The sequence below is a fragment of the Rhinopithecus bieti genome, unplaced genomic scaffold, assembly GCF_001698545.2.
Source record: "Rhinopithecus bieti isolate Rb0 unplaced genomic scaffold, ASM169854v2 scaffold_19969, whole genome shotgun sequence".
NCBI lineage: Eukaryota > Metazoa > Chordata > Mammalia > Primates > Cercopithecidae > Rhinopithecus > Rhinopithecus bieti.
Window position 1 is genome coordinate 396,420 of NW_016810434.1, and position 19,131 is coordinate 415,550.

Consider the following 19,131-nt stretch of genomic DNA (forward strand, 5'->3'; position numbering starts at 1 on the left):
TAACAGGGCACTAATTTGTTTTTCTGAAAAGTGGCTTTCCAAGTGAGGGTTGGTGGAAATAAGAAATCAAACATTTTACCCTTCCTTTCTTGTACAGACAATATTTCAATGTTACCAAATAGCTAATGAAAAAAAGTTTCTTCTTCATAGAAGAATTACAGCTAAAAAGTACTAAAATCCCAATTTACGTACCTTATCAGGATGGCTAAAATAAAACACAGCAAGAGCCCCAAATGTTGGTGAAGGTGGAGACATTCACATACATTGCTGGTAGGAATGTAAAATGGTACTAGCCAGCCTGAAAAAGAATACGGCAATTTCTCACAAAACTAGGCATACCCATTATATAACACAGTAATTGCATTCTTGGGCATTTATGCCAGAGAAACAAAAACTTACATTGACACAAAAACCTGTACATGAATGTGCACAGCATATCCATGTGTAATACCGCAAAACTGGGAAGCAATCCAAATGCCCTTTAACATGTGAATGATCAGACAAACTGCAGTATATCCATATCATGAAGTACTAGTCAGTAATAGAAAGAAATAAATTATTGATACAGGCAACAATCAGGGTGAATCTCAAGGGAATCAAACTGAATGAAAAAAGGCAGTCTCAAAAGGTTGCATACTGTATAATTCCATTTTTATGTCATTCTTGTGATGACAAAATTACAGAAATACAGAAATGAAGAATGCATTAGGGTGTAGCTAGGGGTTAGGGGAGGAGAGGGAAAGAGGTGCCTGTGGCTATTAAAGGGTAAAATGAGAGATCCTTGTGACGGAAATGTTCTAATTCTTGACTGTGGTGTTACCCATTTTTATCTACATGCAATGTAACTGCACAGAACTAAATGCACACACATGCAGGCACACACACAGATACACACACGTGCATATAAAACTAGTCAAATCTAAGTGAGGTCCATTGTTTGTATCAATGTCAATTTCCTGCCTGTAAAATCGGACTATACTCAAGCAAGATGCTGCCAATGGGGGAAAGTGGATGAAGGGGAAATGGGATCTCTGTATTATTTCCTACATCTACATGTGAATCTACAATTATCTCAAAATAAAAAGATTCTAAAAATTATCCTTCTGAAAACCCTAATGAAGTGAGTGTAGGTGATGATCATAAAGCGGTGTTAAAACAATCAGGTAAAAGACTGATGGGAAACTTTAGCATGGGTACATCGGGGGTTGACAACACCTGAGCTTACTAATCAATATTAATGAATGAATCAAGCCTCCAGATCTCACTCCCAGTTTATCAGCTATGATAGAGTGTGTAAGAACATGTTAAATGACACCACAAGGAGGCCATCAGCCAAGTTCAGATGGTGGAAAATTGTACTGGAAAAATGACTTGATTTCTTCAACAAATGGCATGAGAAATAAAGAGAAGAGAGGAAGGCTATATATTAGAAGAGACTTAAAAAAGATAATCTCAACCAATGCAACATTTAGTCTTTGTATGGCTCCTAATTTGTATAGTATTAGATGATATTAGGAATTAATGTTAATTCTGTTTATATCATATTATGGTTACGTTTTTAAGTCCTTATCTTAAAAGACTGAGGAATACACAGGTGAAATGATGACCTGTATTTGCTTTCAAATACCCTAGCAGAGGAAAAACAATTATAGAAGCACAGATTAAAAAAACATTAGTAGAGACCAAGCATGGTGGCCTACGCCTGTAATCCCAGCACTTAGGAGGGCCAATGAGGCAGGAGGATCACTTAAGTGCAGGAGTTCGAGACCAGCCTGGGCAACATATCAAGACCTCATCTCTACAAAAAATGTTTTTAATTAGCTGAGTGCAATGACACACATCTACAATCCTAGCTACTTGGGAGGCTGAGGCAGAAGGATCACTTGAGCCAGAAGTTTGAGGCTGCAGTGAACTATGTACTGTGCTCCACCCCCCTCCTCCCCCAAAAAAAAAAAAAAAAAAAACTAAACCATTGTTGACTGTTGAAGTTGGTTATATATGAAACCTCATATACTTTTCCATTTGTAAATGCTTGACATTTTCCTAATAAAACTTTTGCAAGACTACAAGTGCACAAAAGTGTACATTCAAAGATTTTCTTTCACTGAAATGTTTCTAATAGTTAACAAAATTAGAATCCAATTAAACGTCCACCAGTAAAGATACGGTTAAGTAAATTATGCCATGCAATAAAAAAAAAAATACCCTGCAGTCATTAAAGGGTGATATGGATGTATGGGTACCAACTCTGAAAGATGGCCATGACATACTAGTGAGTGAAAAAACAAGTTAGGCTGGGTGCGGTGGCTCACACCTTTAATCCCAGCACTTTGGGAGGCCGAGGCGGGTGGATCACCTGAGGTCAGGCATTAGAGACCAGGCTGACCAACATGGTGAAACCCTGTCTCTACTAAAAACACAAAGTTAGCCAGGTGTGGTGGTGCACACCTCTAATCCCAGCTACTCGGGAGGCTGAGAAAGGAGACTCACTTAAACCCGGGAGGCAGAGGTTTCAGTGAGCCAAGATTGTGCCATTGTACTGCAGCCTGGACCACACGAGTGAAACTCTGTCTTAAAAAAAAAAAAAAAGAAGTTAAAGGGCTGGGTGCTGTGGCTCACACTTGTAATGCCAGCACTTCGGCAGGCCAAGACGGGCAGACTGTTTAAGTCCAGGAGTTCAAGAGACCAGCCTGGGCAACATGGTGAAACCCCACCTCTACTAAAAATACAAAAATTAGCCCGTCATGGTGGCGTAAGCCTGTAGTCAGGGGGCTGAGGTGGGAGGATCGCTTGAGCCTGGGAGGCGGAAGTTGCCACGAGCCAAGATTGCACCACTGCACTCCAGCCTGAGAGGCAAAGCCAGACCCTGTCTCAAAAAAAAAAAAAAAAAAAAAAATTAGAAAACTGCCTGTGTACAGTATCACTGCATGTTTGTAATGTCGGTATGTTACATGTAAACATAAGCACAGAGAGACGTCCAGAAAAGCCTTTACCAAAACATTAACAGTGGCTATCTCTGAGGGCAGAAATCCAAGAGACTGTTACTTGTTTTATATACTTTTTAATATTGTTTGATGTTTTACCAATCATGTGTTTTTAAATTAAGCTATTTCCTGTATACTTATATTTGCACTTTTCTGATATATGTGTATGCATCAACAAAAGTTATTTTAAAACTCAGCTATTTCCATTTCTTTTTAAGAAGGAAGAGATAACAGAACAAAGCAAACAATACCAAACTTACAGAGTACTGGAAAGGAGCGAAGGGCTAGGAACTTAGTTATACTCCTGCTATGTACCAAGGGACACCAAATAAAGCCAAACAGCATTCGGAGGCACCAGAAGCAGGTCACACGCCCAGAGGAGTCTGAACTTGTCCGGGATGGTACAAGCCCCTCGCTGCCTCTCCAGTGGTATACATCACCATCAAAATCTGCCTTTCAAATATCCCTGCAGCCACAATGACAGCTCACAGTTTCCCACACCCACCACGCTGTTGCCACGCCTCTACCACACCTCTCCAGCCCGGCTTCTCTCCAAAATCCCTCCGCCCCTCGCCCTCTTTGCTTTCCCACAGAGGCTCCTTCAAGACCGAGCTCAGGGGCTATCTTCTGCAGGACACTTTTGAGCTGGGCTCCTCCTCTCCCCTAGGCTGAGCCATGGGCCCCTCTGGATGCTGCAGTACCTATCACTCCCTATTGATGTCATCTGTTTTAGAGGTCTGGCCCACAAGCTCCTTAAGGGAAAGAATGCTGTGTGGTCCGTTTTTGTAGACCCAACAGCTTGTATAGCATGAGACGCCTCAGAAGCCCCATAAATGTTCTTTTTAAAATTGTCAATTTTGCGTAGAGCTAGGGTCTCACTGTGTTGTCCAGGTGGGTGCTGAACTCCTGGGCTCAAGCAACCCTCCTGCATTAGCTTCCCAAAGCACAGGATTACAGGTGTAAGCCACCATGCCCACCCTCCATAAATGTTTGTAGAACTAATGAGCAGTTAAAGGGAGGAAAAAAAAACTGATTTCTTCCATTTTCTAAGGACACACTAACACGGCAATCTTGCACTAGAGACACAGGACCCAAGAAAATGTTTGAGATATGGGAAAAAAGAAATCAAAATTAATATTAATTATATATTTATAAAATGTAACAGTTCAACAGCAACTTGATTCTATTCATAATTACACGTTAGATTTAATGTAGGATATGGGTGTATTGCAACACAGAAGACCCAGGTGATGCTTTGAAAAGTAAGAGTGCCTAGGGCTTAGGAAGGTCTTTAAACCTCTCTGCCTAAAAAACCTGCAGTTCTAGCTAGTACCTTACCCAGCTAGTCTGGGGCAGTGAAGAAAAGCCCATAGGCAAAGCAAAACAAAGCTCTTCCAGACAAACAAAGCAAACACAAAACTTCCATAGGAACTGCCTTGCATGGAAGCCCCAGTTCGCTGGCCAGTAACCACTGCATTAGAGCAGCCCAGCACCCTCCCCTCTGCAGCTGCTTTTTTGGTCCAAGCTACAAGGATAGTGAGGAGGGAAGCACAGCTTGGAAGCTCTGATGCCCCATAGATGAGATGGGCCTTCAGCCTTCAGTCCTGCAGCCTGTGGTGCAAATTCAGCAACCAGGGAAAGCCAGAACAAGCTAAATGCAATGCTCCTTAACTTGCCCGGTGGCTCCCCTTCCCAAGCTGGCTGGTCTCCCCAGGGCAGAGCTCTGAGCTGCAGAGTTATAAACTGGCAGGGGCAGGTTTCTGGGTGAAAAACCAGGCACCACACATGAAAGCTCAGAGCCAAGTATTCAGATAAGCACAAAACACTCACAAGATACTTGATTGTTGATGTTACACTGATCTCTGTCAGTTCAGAAACAACATCACTACAGTTGGTTCTGCATGTTGGTAGCAGTTATGGTTTATAAAGTTGGCTATGAACACTGAATCAGCAAATCCTGAACCACTGCTCCCAGGGCAACTACAGGATTAGGATCTTGTGAGCCCGTCTTCACATTTTGGCAAATGATCAATACATAATCTTGTTTCGTGCATGTTTCTGTTGAAAGAGACATTGTTATGTTGCTGATTCATCAGCATTGAACTCACAGCCAACACTCACAGCCTGCCTGAACAAATCTTATCCAAGACAGTATTTTCTTCATAAGGCACATCACAGCCTTCCTGAGCCTAGGAACACTTGACTGCATGTCTGCGCTATGCTTGGGGGACATTTTAAATAGCAGAATCACTAACAGAAAAGCATTAAAATGAAAAAAACACAGCACTAAATAGTCCACAAACTGGTCACTTGTTTACAATATAAGAGCTGAAATAAGGCAGAGCGACTGGGCACGGTGGCTCACGCCTGTAACACCAGCACTTTTGGGGGCCCAGGTGGGAGGATCACTTGAGCCCAGGAGTTTGAGATCAGCCTGGGCAACATAGCAAGACTCTGTCTCTACAAAAAAAAAAAGAAATACCAAAATTATCTGGGTGTGGTAACGTGCGCCTGTAATCCCAGCTACTCAGGAGGCTGAGGTAGGAGGATCACCTGAGTCTGGGAGGCAGAGGTTGCAGTGAGCCGAGACTGTGCCACTATACTCCAGCCTCAGCCTGGGCAACAGAGCGAGATCCTGTCTCAAAAAAAATAAAATAAAATAAAAAAGGCAGAGCGTTGTCTTATTTGACCTCAGCTGGGAACATATGAGTGACTCAAAATTTTCACTGCTCTGGACATGTCCAAGAATGACTAAGAAAGTGTCATGAATATTGCTTTTGGGGTTACAAATAAATGTTAGTATGTACATGAATTTGCAAATACAGAATCTGAAAATAATTAGGATTGACTGTACTACCTAAAATAATTAGGATTGACTGTACTACCTAAAAAACCCAGTATATATGCCTTATGGTATTTGAAGAAAGCATCTTCTTGACCTTTTTGTCAGAGAACGGAATCCAAAATGAGCTATTAGAAGCTTTAAGGGTACGCAAAGCACTCAAGCACTAAGGCAGTTAACATGGAGAAGACCCTATAACCACTTGCGCACTGGCTGACCTTCCTTCATGTCACACGCAGGTTTCTAAGAAATTATGTTTATGACCAGAATTTTAACAGATTCCTAGAGAGAATCATTTTGAAAAACCAAAATATTTATAAAGCACATCTACTCCCTAAATTTAAGTACTGTAAAATCACACTTGTCATATATCAACTTTGCTTTAAAGTTTGTCTTATCCAAACGAAAAAGGTACAACTTTCAAAAACGGAAGGTTCTAACCACTGTTCAATTAAATCTGACCTAAAGCTGCCTCCATAGGTAATGAACTGCACCCTATCTTACTATGTAAACAAGCTGCAACCTAACTTGCAAGTGTATTATTGTAGTAAGTAACGGAGCCTCAGCCAATCACAGCAGCCAAACTTTCAGCCAATACAGGCTGCAAACTGCCAAAACATGTCAAAATAAGGCAAAAGCCAAGCTGTAGCCAGTCAGACTATTTCGGTCTCTCACTTGTTTTCTGGCCATAAACACTGCCTGCTGGATATTTATAGACAGAAAATACTGTTGCTGGTTAGTGCTCTCTGAACCTTTACTAGTTCAGACGCTGCCTAATTCATGCATTCTTTACTTAAACGCTGCTAAATTGAATTTGTCAAAAGTTTTCCTTTTAACACCAGATTCTCTCTTTCATTATAGACAGATAGGTTATACACAGAAAGAGTATATTAGAGTGATTACATATATATACATATGTACATATGTATATGTAATCATGCTAAATGCTTAATTCTCCTCAAGATTTAGGAACCAGTATCACAGGGCAGAGTCCATCACCTTCCTTTTAAAACAAATAAATCAATAAGAAGAACATATGAAACACAGTTGTTACTGTTCCTTTTTGTGAGGAAACTGAATTGGCAAAGGTGAGCAGGTATAAAAGGAGAAAGAGCAGGAAATTGCTAAGAAGAAAATCACTGAATATGCAAATGATTCTGAAACTGCCCTTAATGATTTTGGAGTAAATAATCCTTAAGTGCAATTAAATAGCATTTAAATATGTCATTTTATAAAAAAAAAAAAAAAAAAAAAAAAATGTTGTTTAAGGCCAGGGGTGATGTTGGGGAGCCTAAATTATTTTATTACCCTTCTTAAAAGACAGAACACCTAGCATACTGTTAGTAGATGAATGATAAATGCTCACCATTTACAGAAAATTTAACCTTGGCAAATTAATAACTTTATATTAACTTCAGTTTAAGTTTGTAAGAATGACAAATTAAAATTAATTCGCACTCAGTACTATGACTAAAAGCAAAATGTTAATTGCATTTTAATCTACTCTGGCCTATTTCAAAAGCATAATTTTAACTCTTGGATGGAGAACAAAATTGTCTCCTAAAAACAGATCTCAGTAACAATGAAATAGCAAGAGTTGGACATTATAATAAAAAGAAAAAAGGTGACAATAATTTTCTTTTTCTTTTTTTTTTGAGAGTCTCGTTGGAGTCTTGCTCTGTCACTCAGGGTGGAGTGCAGTGACACGATCTCAGCTCACTGCAACCTCTGCCTCCCATGTTCAAGTGATTCTCCTGCTCAGCCTTCAGAGCAGCTGGGACTATGGGCACACGCTGCCATGCCCGGCTAATTTTTGTAGTTTTAGTAGAGATGGGGTTTCACCATGTTGAGCAGGCTAGTCTCAAATTCCTGATCTCAGGCGATGCACCCACCTCAACCTCCCAAAGTGTTGGGATTACAGGCATGAGCTACCGTGCCCAGCCCCAGGAATTTTCTTTTTAGGACAGACTGGAGAATGAGTGAGAAAAGGATTGGGAGAGGCTGGTTGAAGGCACAGCTGAAATTAAATAGGAGGAATAAGTTCTGGCGTTCTATGGTTAACAGTACATTACAAAATAGCTAGAAGCGAGATTTTTAAATATCCTCATCACAAAAAGATAAATGCATGAGGCAATGGTCACACTAAATACCCTGAATGGCTCATTCTACAACATATATATGCACTGAACCATCAAACTGTGCTGCCCAAATATGTACAATTACGTGTCAATTAAAGAATCTGCTTTACATTTTTTCAAAAGCATATTTTTTTAAATATGAAACTCAGCATTTATAAACTACATTTAGGGCAGGGCATGGTGGCTCACGCTTGTAATCCCAGCACTTTGGGAGGCTGAGGCAGGCGGATCACTGATGGATCACTTGAGGTCAGGAGTTCAAGACCAGCCTGGCCAACATGGTGAAACCCCATCTCTACTAAAAATACAGAAAAAAATTAGCCGGGCGTGGTGGCCTGCCCCTGTAATCCCAGTTACTCGGGAGGTTGAGGCATGAGAATCACTTGAACCAGAAGGCAGAGGCTGCAGTGAGCCAAGATCGTGCCACTGCACTCTAGCCTGGGAGACAGTGTGAGGCTCCATCTCAAAATATAAAAACAAACAAACAAAAAAAAACCCCTACATTTATAAACTAGGACTATATGAGAGTTAAATAACATTTGAAAAGTTCTTGGCATTTTTTTGTTTGTTTGTTTGTTTAGCCGCATAATACAAATGAAAGCACCATTATTCTAGAAGAGTTGGTTAAATCATCTTTCACTGACAGAACTTTTGAGAAATATATTTTCAAAAATTCATTTATAAATGATTTCAAAGTCTTCAACCTCAACTATTTTTTAGATAGGTTAAAAAAATAAAATCTTCCACCTCTAGGGGGTTAGGTAACACATTAGCTACAAGATGAATTTTAGCTAATCTGCTGACTGGCACATGCTTCTCCGTGCTGTAACTGCTTTACTACACAATGACATTAGCAGCTGACCTTCCCTGAGGAAGAACCATTATCAGTTCCAAATAAATATATCCTTGATTACTGTTCACATGTACAGTACACCACCCACTGACAAATCAACACCTACAATTCCTCAGACCTGCCATTATGACCTTCAATCTGGAGCAAATGTACAAAACCATAATTTGTTTTCTCTGCTCAAGATATGCAAGACCATTCTGGACAGCTGAGTTTTCCCAAGGGTTGGAGATTTAACCATTTGGAAAGAATATTTCATATACTTGCTTTCTTAAACAAGGTATACTGGGTATAAATTCTATTTTTCTTGATTTGCAATCATCAGTGAGAATGTCAATCCCTGTATTGTGTGTTAGGAGACATTTCTCCATGGGTCTCCCACACCTTTGCGTGTCTTAGAAGTAGAGGCGCTGGCTGCTTTCATTCTTAACTATCTTTCAAGGATATGTATACAGCTAACAGCTTAGAAAGACAGAGACAGTATCTCCCACCAGACTGTCCAGTACAATGAAGATATCTCACTCCAGGGTAAGGCTGGGCAGGTTTGCCTGCAGCCCTTTATAAAGAATTTGATTTACCTAAACCTGGGGTTTTACAGCTGTGACACAAATCCACTGCACACGCAGTAGCAAATGAGCTACTCTGATTGCCCCTGTGGGACCTAAAGGGAGAAGGAATGGAATCAACTCCTTCTCTCAGTGGTGGCATTAGATTCTCATAGGAGCGCGAACCCTATTGTGAACTGAGCATATGAGGGATCTACGTTGCATGTTCCTTGTGAGAATCTAATGCCTGATGATTTGAGGTGGGACAGTTTCAACCCAAAACCATCCCCCTACCACCCCAGCCATGAAAAAACTGCCTTCCATGAAACCGGTCGCTGGTGCCAAAAAGGTTGAGGACTGCTGCTGTACACCACCATCCACCCAACAGGATGTAATGGACATTTATGGAACACCCCGCTAATGACTGCAAAATGCACATTCTTTTCAAGTATCCACAAAATAGATGCCAAGACATCCATATTCTGCACCACAGGAAAAAACCATGACGAGTTTAAAGAAGTGAAATTAAATAGTGTGTTCTCTGACCATAGTGGAATCAAATTGGAAATCAGAAACAGAAAGCTACCAGCAAAGTCTTCAAACACTTGGAAACTAAGGAACAGACTACTAAGCAAGCCCTGGACCAAAGAGGAAGTCCCAAAGGAAACTAAGGCCAGGTTCAGTGGCTCACACCTGTAATCCCAGCACTTTGGGAGGCTGAGGTGGGCAGATTTCAGGTCAGGAGTTCGAGACCAGACTAGCCAACATGATAAAACCCTATCTCTACTAAAAATACAAAAATCCGCTGGGCTTGGTGGCAGGCACTGTAATCCCAGCTACTCAGGAGGCTGAAACAGGAGAATGGCTTGAACCCAGGAGGCAGAGGTTGCAGTGAGCCGAGATCACTGCTCTCCGGCCTGGGTGACAGAGCGAGACTATGTCTCAAAAAAAAAAGAAACTAAAAATACCCTGAACTGAATAAAAGTTGGACACAGTTAAAGCACTGTGAAGAGGAAAATGCATTGCACTAAATGCATATATTAAATGAGAAAAAGTCTCAAGTCAATAATCTAAGCTCCCACCTCAAGAACCTAGAAAATCAAGAGCAGAACAAACCCAAAGCAAGCAGAAGGAAAGAAATAATAATGAGCGGAAATCAATAAAATTGAAAACAGAAAATAGAAAATCCATGAGAAAAGAGCTGGTTCTTTGAAAAGATTTTTTAAACACTGAAAAATCTTGAGCAAGACCAGCTAGGAAAAAAAAAGAAGGCACAGATAACCAATATCGGTAATGAAACGGAGGATATCACTATAGGCTCTGCACATATCAAAAGGATAATAAGGGAATAGGAACTAATTACATACATACATTTCACAGCACAAGACAAAATGGACCAATTTCTTTAAAAACTCAAACTACCAACACTCACCAGTATGAAATAAACAATATGAATAGCCCTATAACTATTAAGGAAATTAAATCCATAATTTAAGAACTCCCAAGAAAGAAATCTCCATAAGAACCTGATGGGGTTCCTGGAAAAAAGGAAGGAAGGAAGGGAGGAAGGAGAAAAGAAAAGAAATCTCCAGTCCTAGAGAGTTTCACTAGAGAACTCTACAAAACATTTAAAGAAGAATTAACATCAACTGTACACAACCTCTTTCAGAAAACGGAAAAGGAAGGAACATTTCCTAATTCATTTTATGAAGCTAGTCTTTCTACAATAATAAAGCCAGACAAAGCCATTACTAAAAAAAGACAACAACAGACCAATATCCCTTATGAATATAGACATAAAAATCCTTAGTAAGACATTAGCAAATACAATTTAGCAATACATAAAAATAATTATACACCATGACCAAGTAGTTTTTTCAAGAGAAGCAAGGTTAGTTTAATATTTGAAAATCAATCAGTGTAATCCACCAAATTAACAAGCTGAAGAAAAATCACACGATCACATCAAGTGATACAGAAAAGGCACCTGACAAACATCAATGGAGAGTCAACATCCATTCACAATAAGGACTCTCAGAAAAACAAGAAAAGAGGGGAACATCTCAGTTTGATAAAGAGCAACTACAAAAAAGAAACCAAAAAAAAAAAAAAAAACAAAACTAGAGCTAACATTAGACTTCACAAGGAAAGACTCAATGCTTTCCCCCTAAGATCAGGAACAAGGAAAGACAGCCATTCTCACCATTCTTACTCAACATGCTGCTGGAAGTTTTAGACAGTGAAACAAGGCAAGAAAAGGAAATAAAAGGCAGAGTGTTGAGAAAGGAAGAAATAAAACTGTCCCTATATTTGCAGATGACATGATTATCTACACAGAAAATCCCAAGAATTCTCAAAAAAAAAAAAATCTAGAATTAATGAATTTGGCAAAGTCACAGGATACAAAATAAACACACAAAACCAACTGTATTTCCAAATAGTAGCAAAGAACACATGGAATACAATATACAATACGAATACAAATACAAAATACAATAACATTTGCAATCACTCAAAAAACAACTATTTAGGTATAAATCGAACAAAACATGCACAACAATATTGAAATTAGGCCAATTAATAACACTGCAATGGCCTCTAAGTTTTCAAGTGACAGGAAGCATTGTTAGTCTCTCATTTTAAATCAAAAGTTAGAAATGATTAAGCTTAGTGAGGAAGGCATGATAAAAGCCAAGATACGTTAAATACTAGGCCCCTTGCACCAAACAGCCAAGTTGTGAATATAAAAATAAAAATATTAGCCAGGCATGGTGGTTGCGCCCATAGTTCCAGCTACTCGGGAGGCTAAGGTGGGAGGATCGCTTGAGGCCTGCAGTTCAAGGCTGCAGAGAGCTGAGATTGTGCCACTGAACTACAGCCTGGGTAAAAGAGTGAGACCCTATCACACACAAAAAGAAATAAAAACAAAAAACTAAAAAACTAAATCAAAGCAACTGATCTTTGAGAAGTGATAACTGCATTATCAAAGTACCTAATCTCGACAATACCCTAACTTAAAACCTGCTGACTAGGGGATGCATTTGACTGCAAATCTGGCCCACACAAGCAATCTGAGTTTCCATCAAGGAAGCTGTAAGCACCAACTAGAGCAAAACCAAATCCAGGCCTCAAATGGAAAAAGCAGCTCTGAATTGTGATTTTCGAAGAAACCTGCATTTCTTACACTTCAGTGTACTTTCCCCATATTTAAGATTTTTGTTAATTTGTTTCGTTTTTCTTTCTCAGACAAAATTCTCAGACTGAAAACCCTAGATTTGTTCCCTATTGCATATTCATGACAAATAAGACACTGTCCCTGCCTTTAAGGCACCAGATGGAGAAATGGACCACAGACATCAATGTGCCATACAGGACTGACACTAAGGCCACAGGCAAGTCAAAGAACCCCTGCCAAAAGTTCAGAGGAAGAGGCCTCGGCTTCGCCTTTCTGGAGACCAGTCCAGCTTTCCACCATCACGCAGCTCACCAGGTACCATCTCCGGGGGTCTTCTCTAGACCCCAAAAGAAGAGCGGGTCCCGCCCACCATTCCCAGGTCTGAGTTTATTTGTCCAGAGAAGCAACTTCCGGCCTCTTCAGGCCGGGCAAGAGATTTAAGGAAAGAAAAGAAACATAAGGACCTTCGCTCTTCGGTCTCCGTCCCCTCCCCTTCTCCCGCGTGCCGTCCCCACAATGGCCCAGGACTGAACCCAACTCTCGACCAACTCCCGTCTGCAAAACTAACCGCCCAACTTCCGTGGTCCCCACCTGCTCCCGGCGTCCCCTTCGGCTACTCCCGGCGCGTGCGCAAGCAGTCCCACGCGGGCTCGGGCGGGGCTGGCGCTGCGGCGGGGGCTGGGCACGCCCCTAGCACAGAACTGGCTTCTGATTGGCTTTCCGGTGCTCGCTCGAGCAGGGTTGGGGCGAGTGAACCGCACCTCTAAAAGCGCTTGCCAGTGCAGCCTGAGGGATCATTTCCTGGTTCTCTCCTCCTGCGCGGTCTCCCTGGAGTTCTTGCAAGGCGGCCAGGATGTCTCAGGTACAGCGGGTGCACAGCCAGGCTGGGAAGGTGCAGCGGGCTGGAGGCCTGTTGGTGGCTCACCCGGCAGCCAGAAGCTCTCGGGCTGTTTCCTTCCGTGCCACGCAGTTCCTCCTGGACCCATGCCCAGCCCTGATTCGTTGGACAGAGCCTTGTGAGCGGGATTTTCCGTTTGGGGATTTCTAACTCTGCTGCCCACCCCGCAACTGCCGGAAAGTTGCCCATGGGGTGGACTTCGCTGTGTAGCGGGAGAGGAGTGGGAGTCAAGGGTGCTTGATGGAAAGATGGGGGAAGGGGTTGCACGGATTGGAGGAGCGAGAAGACTCAGTCCCCATCCCGAAGCACAGGGCAGGACGTCGCGGCGGAGTGGGGAAGCGAGGAGGCCGTGGACGGGAGCTTGGAGGTCAGGGGAAGTACGGGGCCGGGTGCTCCGAGTGCGGGACGAGGAGAATCGCGGCCCGGGGAGAGGTGACCCAGGGCCCCCTCCCTTCCCTCCAGTGTAGACCCTTATCGGCGACCAAGCTATGTGGGGCGACCTCTGGCCCCTCCCGCCTGCCTCTGCCAATCCGGGCACTGGGACAGAGGTCGGTGTTGAATGCCCGGGCCCCAGGGGAAGGGAGGGGACCAACGGGCTCCGGCGCTGACACCGGGGCACTCATGCCCTGTCCCCTTTCAGCTGTTTCCAGCATACTGTGCCGCCTCTGTCCCCAGGCCAGGGCTTAGCTGAAACCCCGGCCACTCCCTAGTGCCTGGCACGGTGGTGGCCAGGCAGTTGGCCGCGCTGCTTCTCCCGCTTCTCCTGCGGGGTGGACACCCACTGCGGGCAAAGGCTTGGCCTGCCCTCTTCACTGCTGTGTTTCCAGACCTGATGCCTGCGTTTGTGAGAGCGCTGGATACGTGGTTTTCGATTGAATGAGTGAACTGGAGGAGCTTCCCCTTCTTGTGTTGCTGAATCTTTCTAGCTGCCCTGTTGGGGCAGGGTAGGGCAGACACACTTCAGGGGCTGCATTGCCCGAAGGGTGCCACCTTTCCCACCTCTCCATCCCTGTAACTGGGCTCAGTTCAGGCCACAGCAGGACTCCTACCCTCTCCCACCCAGAGGAGGCCCTCAGTCCTCTCCTCTCCCTTCCATTTAGGCTGAGTTTGAGAAAGCTGCAGAGGAGGTTAAGCACCTTAAGACCAAGCCAGCCGATGATGAGATGCTGTTCATCTATGGCCGCTACAAACAAGCAACCGTGGGCGACGTAAATACAGGTATGCGGAGAGGGGGTTGGGAGGGCCTCTTCTCATCAAAGCAGGCTCAGCAGCCCGGCCTAGAAGTCCCTGGGAACTTCACTCAAACTGCCTGAGGCCCTCCTCTTCAGTTGGGGTATGGTGATGGTTCCTGGGTTGGAAAAGACCGTGTTCCGGATTCTCAGTGTCTCCAGTAGTAGTAGAATTCAAATCCTGGCTTTAGAAGGTCTTTACTGGTTATCACCAGCAGCTCCTCTCTACTAGGGAAGAAGCAAAGGCTGCAGCTTGGAAAAGACTTGCTGTAGGCTCTCAGCTCAGTGGCATCATTGTTGAGCCGTTCAGCTTCTGCCCTAGATGGGCAGGATCAAAGTTGGAGCACTTGACAGCCTGGCCAAGCCTGATGTCAGGAGCAGAGAAGCACCTGGTTTCTAGGGCCAGGTCAGAGCATTTCACTAACAAGTCTGTGCCTTCCTGATGACAACTTTTTCCCTGTCCGAAAATCTTGGTGCAGATTTTGAGGCTGTACTTTGGACTGTCGTGTTCTGTAATAACGTCTTTCCTACCTTGGGCAGGTTTCATTCTGTCCCTAAGTCCCTGAAACATGGGTGGATACTGAGGCAACAGCACAGTGCATTCTGTGCAAGGACTCAGGGTTGTCATGGCAGCACAGAAGGGAGGTTTCCCCTGCCCCTGTTGAGGAGGAAAGTGAACACAGTAGCTGGGGTGGAAGATGGAGCATGTGGGCTGGCTGCCAAGCAGCTCTAAGCAGAAAATGGCACCCAGAATGACAGATCACAGGCAGTACCGAATCAAACCCTGGGGTTCACATGGAGCACTTAGTTGAGGAAGGTCTTGTGGCGAAGATGGGTTTTACAGTGAGTTCGTAGACTCTGTCCTTCCAGGGAGGAGAAGAAAAAGTGAAGTGGAGGAGGCCAGAGGTGCTGAGATGCTTTTCTGACAGTGTTTTCACAGAGACTGGCCTGTGCCGGTACTAGAGATACCGGTTTTCGCATGAGTCTAGATAGACTGGCATGGGAATCTTTCACTTACGGATCAAAGAGGTATCATTGGCTCTCTCTGGGGCTGTACTATACAGCCCTATTACACGATTATAAAACATGATAGTCCAAACACAAGAGTTTAGTACAATAGCCAGTAGCCACATATGACTATATAAATTTTAACGGAGGCTGGACGCGGTGACTCATGCCTGTAATCCCAGCACTTTGGGAGGCCGAGGCGGGTGGATCACGAGGTCAGGAGTTTGAGACTAACCTGGCCAACATAGTGAAACCCATCTCTACTAAAAATACAAAAATTAGCTGGGCATGGTGGCACGTGTCCGTAGTCCCAGATACTCGGGAGGCTGAGACAGGAGAATCGCTTGAACCTGGGGAGGTGGAGGTTGTGGTGAGCCGAGGATACACCACTGCACTCCAGCCTGGTCAACAGAACGAGACTCTGTCTCAAAAGAAAAAAAAAACTAAAAATAGTTAAATAAAATCAGGTAATCAGGTTTAGTCTTCATTCACAGGAGCCACATTTCAGATGCCCAGTAGTCATTTCAGGTACTTGGTGTGGCAAGTGGCTCCTGAATTGGACATTGCAAATATACATGTACATTTCCATTTCCATCGCTTGGAGAGAGCTGTCGAGGAGTGCTATTCTAGGATCCTGATGATGACCGCAAGGGCAGTTTGTTTCAGCTGTCCCTGGGAACAGTTCCCTGAAAGCGCTCAGGGACATTTTCTCAGACGCAGTGCTCCAGGCTGGACTCTGTTCCCTTTGGCTTTGGGGCTGGGCATGTTAGTGAAATAGGACAACAGGGAGATGGTGAGTGTGTTTCCCAACTGCAGATGATAACAGGTCTATAAGCATAAGGTCATCATGTAACTTAAAGAAACCTTACCCTCGGTGAAAACGCCCACAGATCAGCAAGAAATAGACTAACAGTTTGGTAGAAAAATGGGGCTAGGATATAAACAGTTCATAGGAAAGGACACTTGATATCATTACTGATTAGGGAGAGAAATTGGGCAGCTAAGAGCAGGGGTGGGAGAGAAACTTTATAGTATTTTCCTCTGTCGCTTTTGAATTTTAAGCCATATGAATAGATGTTTTAAAAAAAAATTGTAATTAAAGTATAATTTTTTTAAAGGAGAAATTTTGGAGTCACTTCACTTGTAAGAAAAAGGTTATCTTGTAATAAGAATAGTGTTCTTCCTATTTGCTCTAGATTTTAAGTTTGGATTGGCATATATCTGGTTTTCTTAGGGCAGAACCCACTCTACTAGACCTATTTAACCCCATGACAGAGCCTAGAAGGAACAGGTGTAATAGAAGATGGCATTTATGGCAAGAAAGTTGATCAAATTCTCCATTAGAATTCGAACCAGATCTAATGCCTTTTCTTTCCTTGTTTAAGAACGGCCCGGGATGTTGGACTTCACGGGCAAGGCCAAGTGGGATGCCTGGAATGAGCTGAAAGGTAATTGTTCTAATCAATTTCCTTCATTTGTGAAACCCAGTAATGAAAGAGTCTTCATTATGAAGTGTAGAGGAAGAGGAGAGGAAACAAAGTCAATGGGGCACGTGTGGGAAACCAGCCTGACCTGTGCCAGAATGGGAAAAAACTGGGCCACCTACTTTTTTTCCTAACACTGTTTATGCCTTTTCTAAAAGCACCATCTCTGAGCAGGAGTATCATTTAGAGAGGAGGGGCTGGGAATCAGGCCACTGAAAAATGGTTTGGGGAATGATGTAGTTGGTGTGGGCTTCGGATGTGTTCAGAATAAGGGGTGGTTTCCTGTCTGCAGCTCCCTCTCCCCTACAAGGCCAGGCGGTGACCCCCAACCCCAGTGGCCCTCCCCAGTTCCCTCCTAGCCAGAAGGGTACATGAAAGAAGGGAATGAGCTAATACATGGCCTGCCACTGGCATCGTAGGCTCAGTGAATGGAGCCATTATATGCTAAGCACCAGCAGCCAAGAAGTATCCAAGCTCGTACTTAATCACGTGCCACCTGCAGCAGCAAGACCCAAGAGTTGGCACCAAAACTCCTGGCAGCATTGGCATTCCCGCTGGCTAGTTTCTGAATAAGCCCTCTGTCTTTCTGCATATGAGCAATCCTTGAATTCAGAAAGGGTTACAATACAATAAACACACTCCTAGGATCTGCAAGTAACTGGGAAGGGAATGCCCGTCTGCCTGGCCATTTTCATGGGACATTTCCATACCATCCTCAGCCCCCATGTACTCTCCAGTGCTTCACAGCAAGCTCTGAGTTCCAGAGGGTCTCTCTCTTTCATCACAGAATCCAGGAAACTGGGTGTCACTGTCTCTGAGGGATACCTTCAGTGTCCTTTCTACTGCAGCAAGAAGACAAAGATTTGCCTCATTCCCCTCCAAGAAGCAGCCACTTTTGCTCAGAGTTCCTGAAACTTTTCTCATAGCCTCCCTCTGGGGAGAAGAAGGTGCCTGACTTTGCTTTTGCACTGCCAGCTTAACAGCTCTGGGAGATAGGAGCCCAACACAGAGACACTGAAAAGGCCAAAGCCAATGTCAGCCACAAGAGTTAGCAGGACCAGTAAAGTCACCACGGTGACAGTTTCCTGCCTGTCTGGAGGGTGGCACCTCTCCCCCGAGGCTCACACTGGCCATTCCCCCAGGACAGGTGGGGGATGCAGGTGTCCAGCAGATGGGCGACAGGTCTTGGCCAGCCCCACCAGGCTTTCTGAGCACAGTGGCTTATAGAGCATTCACTTCGGGCCAGGTTCCATGGATACCGTCTCCTCCAACATGTACTTAGTAGAATCTCAACTTTGTAAGTGAGAAACTGAGCCTCGGAGAGTTACAGCAGAGCTGCCTGGGGCTCTGGAAGCTGCTTATTTCCTACCATGCTGCCTCCCTGACAAATAATCCTATCGATTCCTTACAGGGACTACCAAGGAAGATGCCATGAAAGCTTACATCAGCAAAGTAGAAGAGCTAAAGAAAAAATATGGGATATGAGTGACTGGATTTGGTTACTAGGCCATGGATTTCTCCTAAACTGAGACAATGCCTTGTTTTTTCTAATACCGTGGATGGTGGGAATTCGGGAAAATAACCAGTTAGCCCAGCTACTCAAGGCTGCTCACCATACGGCTCTAACAAATTAGAGGCTAAAACGATTACTGACCTTCCTTGAGTAGTTTTTATCTGAGATCAATTAAAAGTATATTTGTTACTTTAAATAACTTTAGTGATCTGAGTTCTTGAGATGACTTTGTCTGACCTCAGCCTTGCTTCCTTTTTCTAAAGACCTCTGGTAGTGCTTCAGCCGCGTACCTGGTAGAGTATGAGGCAGGCAGTCCTGCCCTGCACCCTGGCCCAGGGTGTGCTGGCCCTTTGTGGGGAGGAGCAGGATGGTAGAAATGGCCTTTCTCGCCTCCTTCCCAGTTCAGCCACACTGAGGAAAATGAGACAGGCTGGCTGAGACCACAGTCTGCAGGTACTTCCGTCG

General features: G+C 43.8%; 2 protein-coding genes across 10 annotated transcripts in view; one reads left to right on the forward strand and one right to left on the reverse strand.

Annotated features, from left to right (window-relative positions):
* CUNH2orf76 (chromosome unknown C2orf76 homolog) overlaps positions 1-13,200 on the reverse strand; it is a 100,401-nt gene extending 87,201 nt beyond the window's left edge. For all 7 annotated transcript variants that reach the window (XR_001889164.1, XR_001889162.1, XM_017891944.1 and 4 more), the window contains exons 1-2: positions 13,126-13,200; positions 193-298 (exon numbers count right to left, since the gene is read on the reverse strand). Coding sequence is in view for 5 of the 7 variants with exons in the window: in XM_017891944.1 (XP_017747433.1) it covers positions 193-255 (63 nt within the window). In the remaining 2 variants the exon portion in view is untranslated. The remainder of the gene's footprint in view (positions 1-192; positions 299-13,125) is intronic.
* Positions 13,201-13,261: 61 nt separating this feature from the next.
* DBI (diazepam binding inhibitor, acyl-CoA binding protein) lies at positions 13,262-18,865 on the forward strand. 3 transcript variants are annotated; one of them, XM_017891949.1, is made up of 4 exons: positions 13,262-13,396; positions 14,533-14,650; positions 17,055-17,117; positions 18,565-18,865. In XM_017891949.1, exons 1-4 carry the CDS (start codon positions 13,388-13,390, stop codon positions 18,636-18,638), a joined length of 264 nt encoding a protein of 87 aa, XP_017747438.1. In that variant the 5' UTR covers positions 13,262-13,387; the 3' UTR covers positions 18,639-18,865. The 3 variants fall into 3 exon arrangements, with proteins under 3 accessions (XP_017747438.1, XP_017747437.1, XP_017747439.1); XM_017891948.1 differs by having other exon boundaries at positions 13,384-13,799; XM_017891950.1 differs by lacking the exon at positions 13,262-13,396 and adding an exon at positions 13,673-13,864.
* Positions 18,866-19,131: the final 266 nt, after the last annotated feature.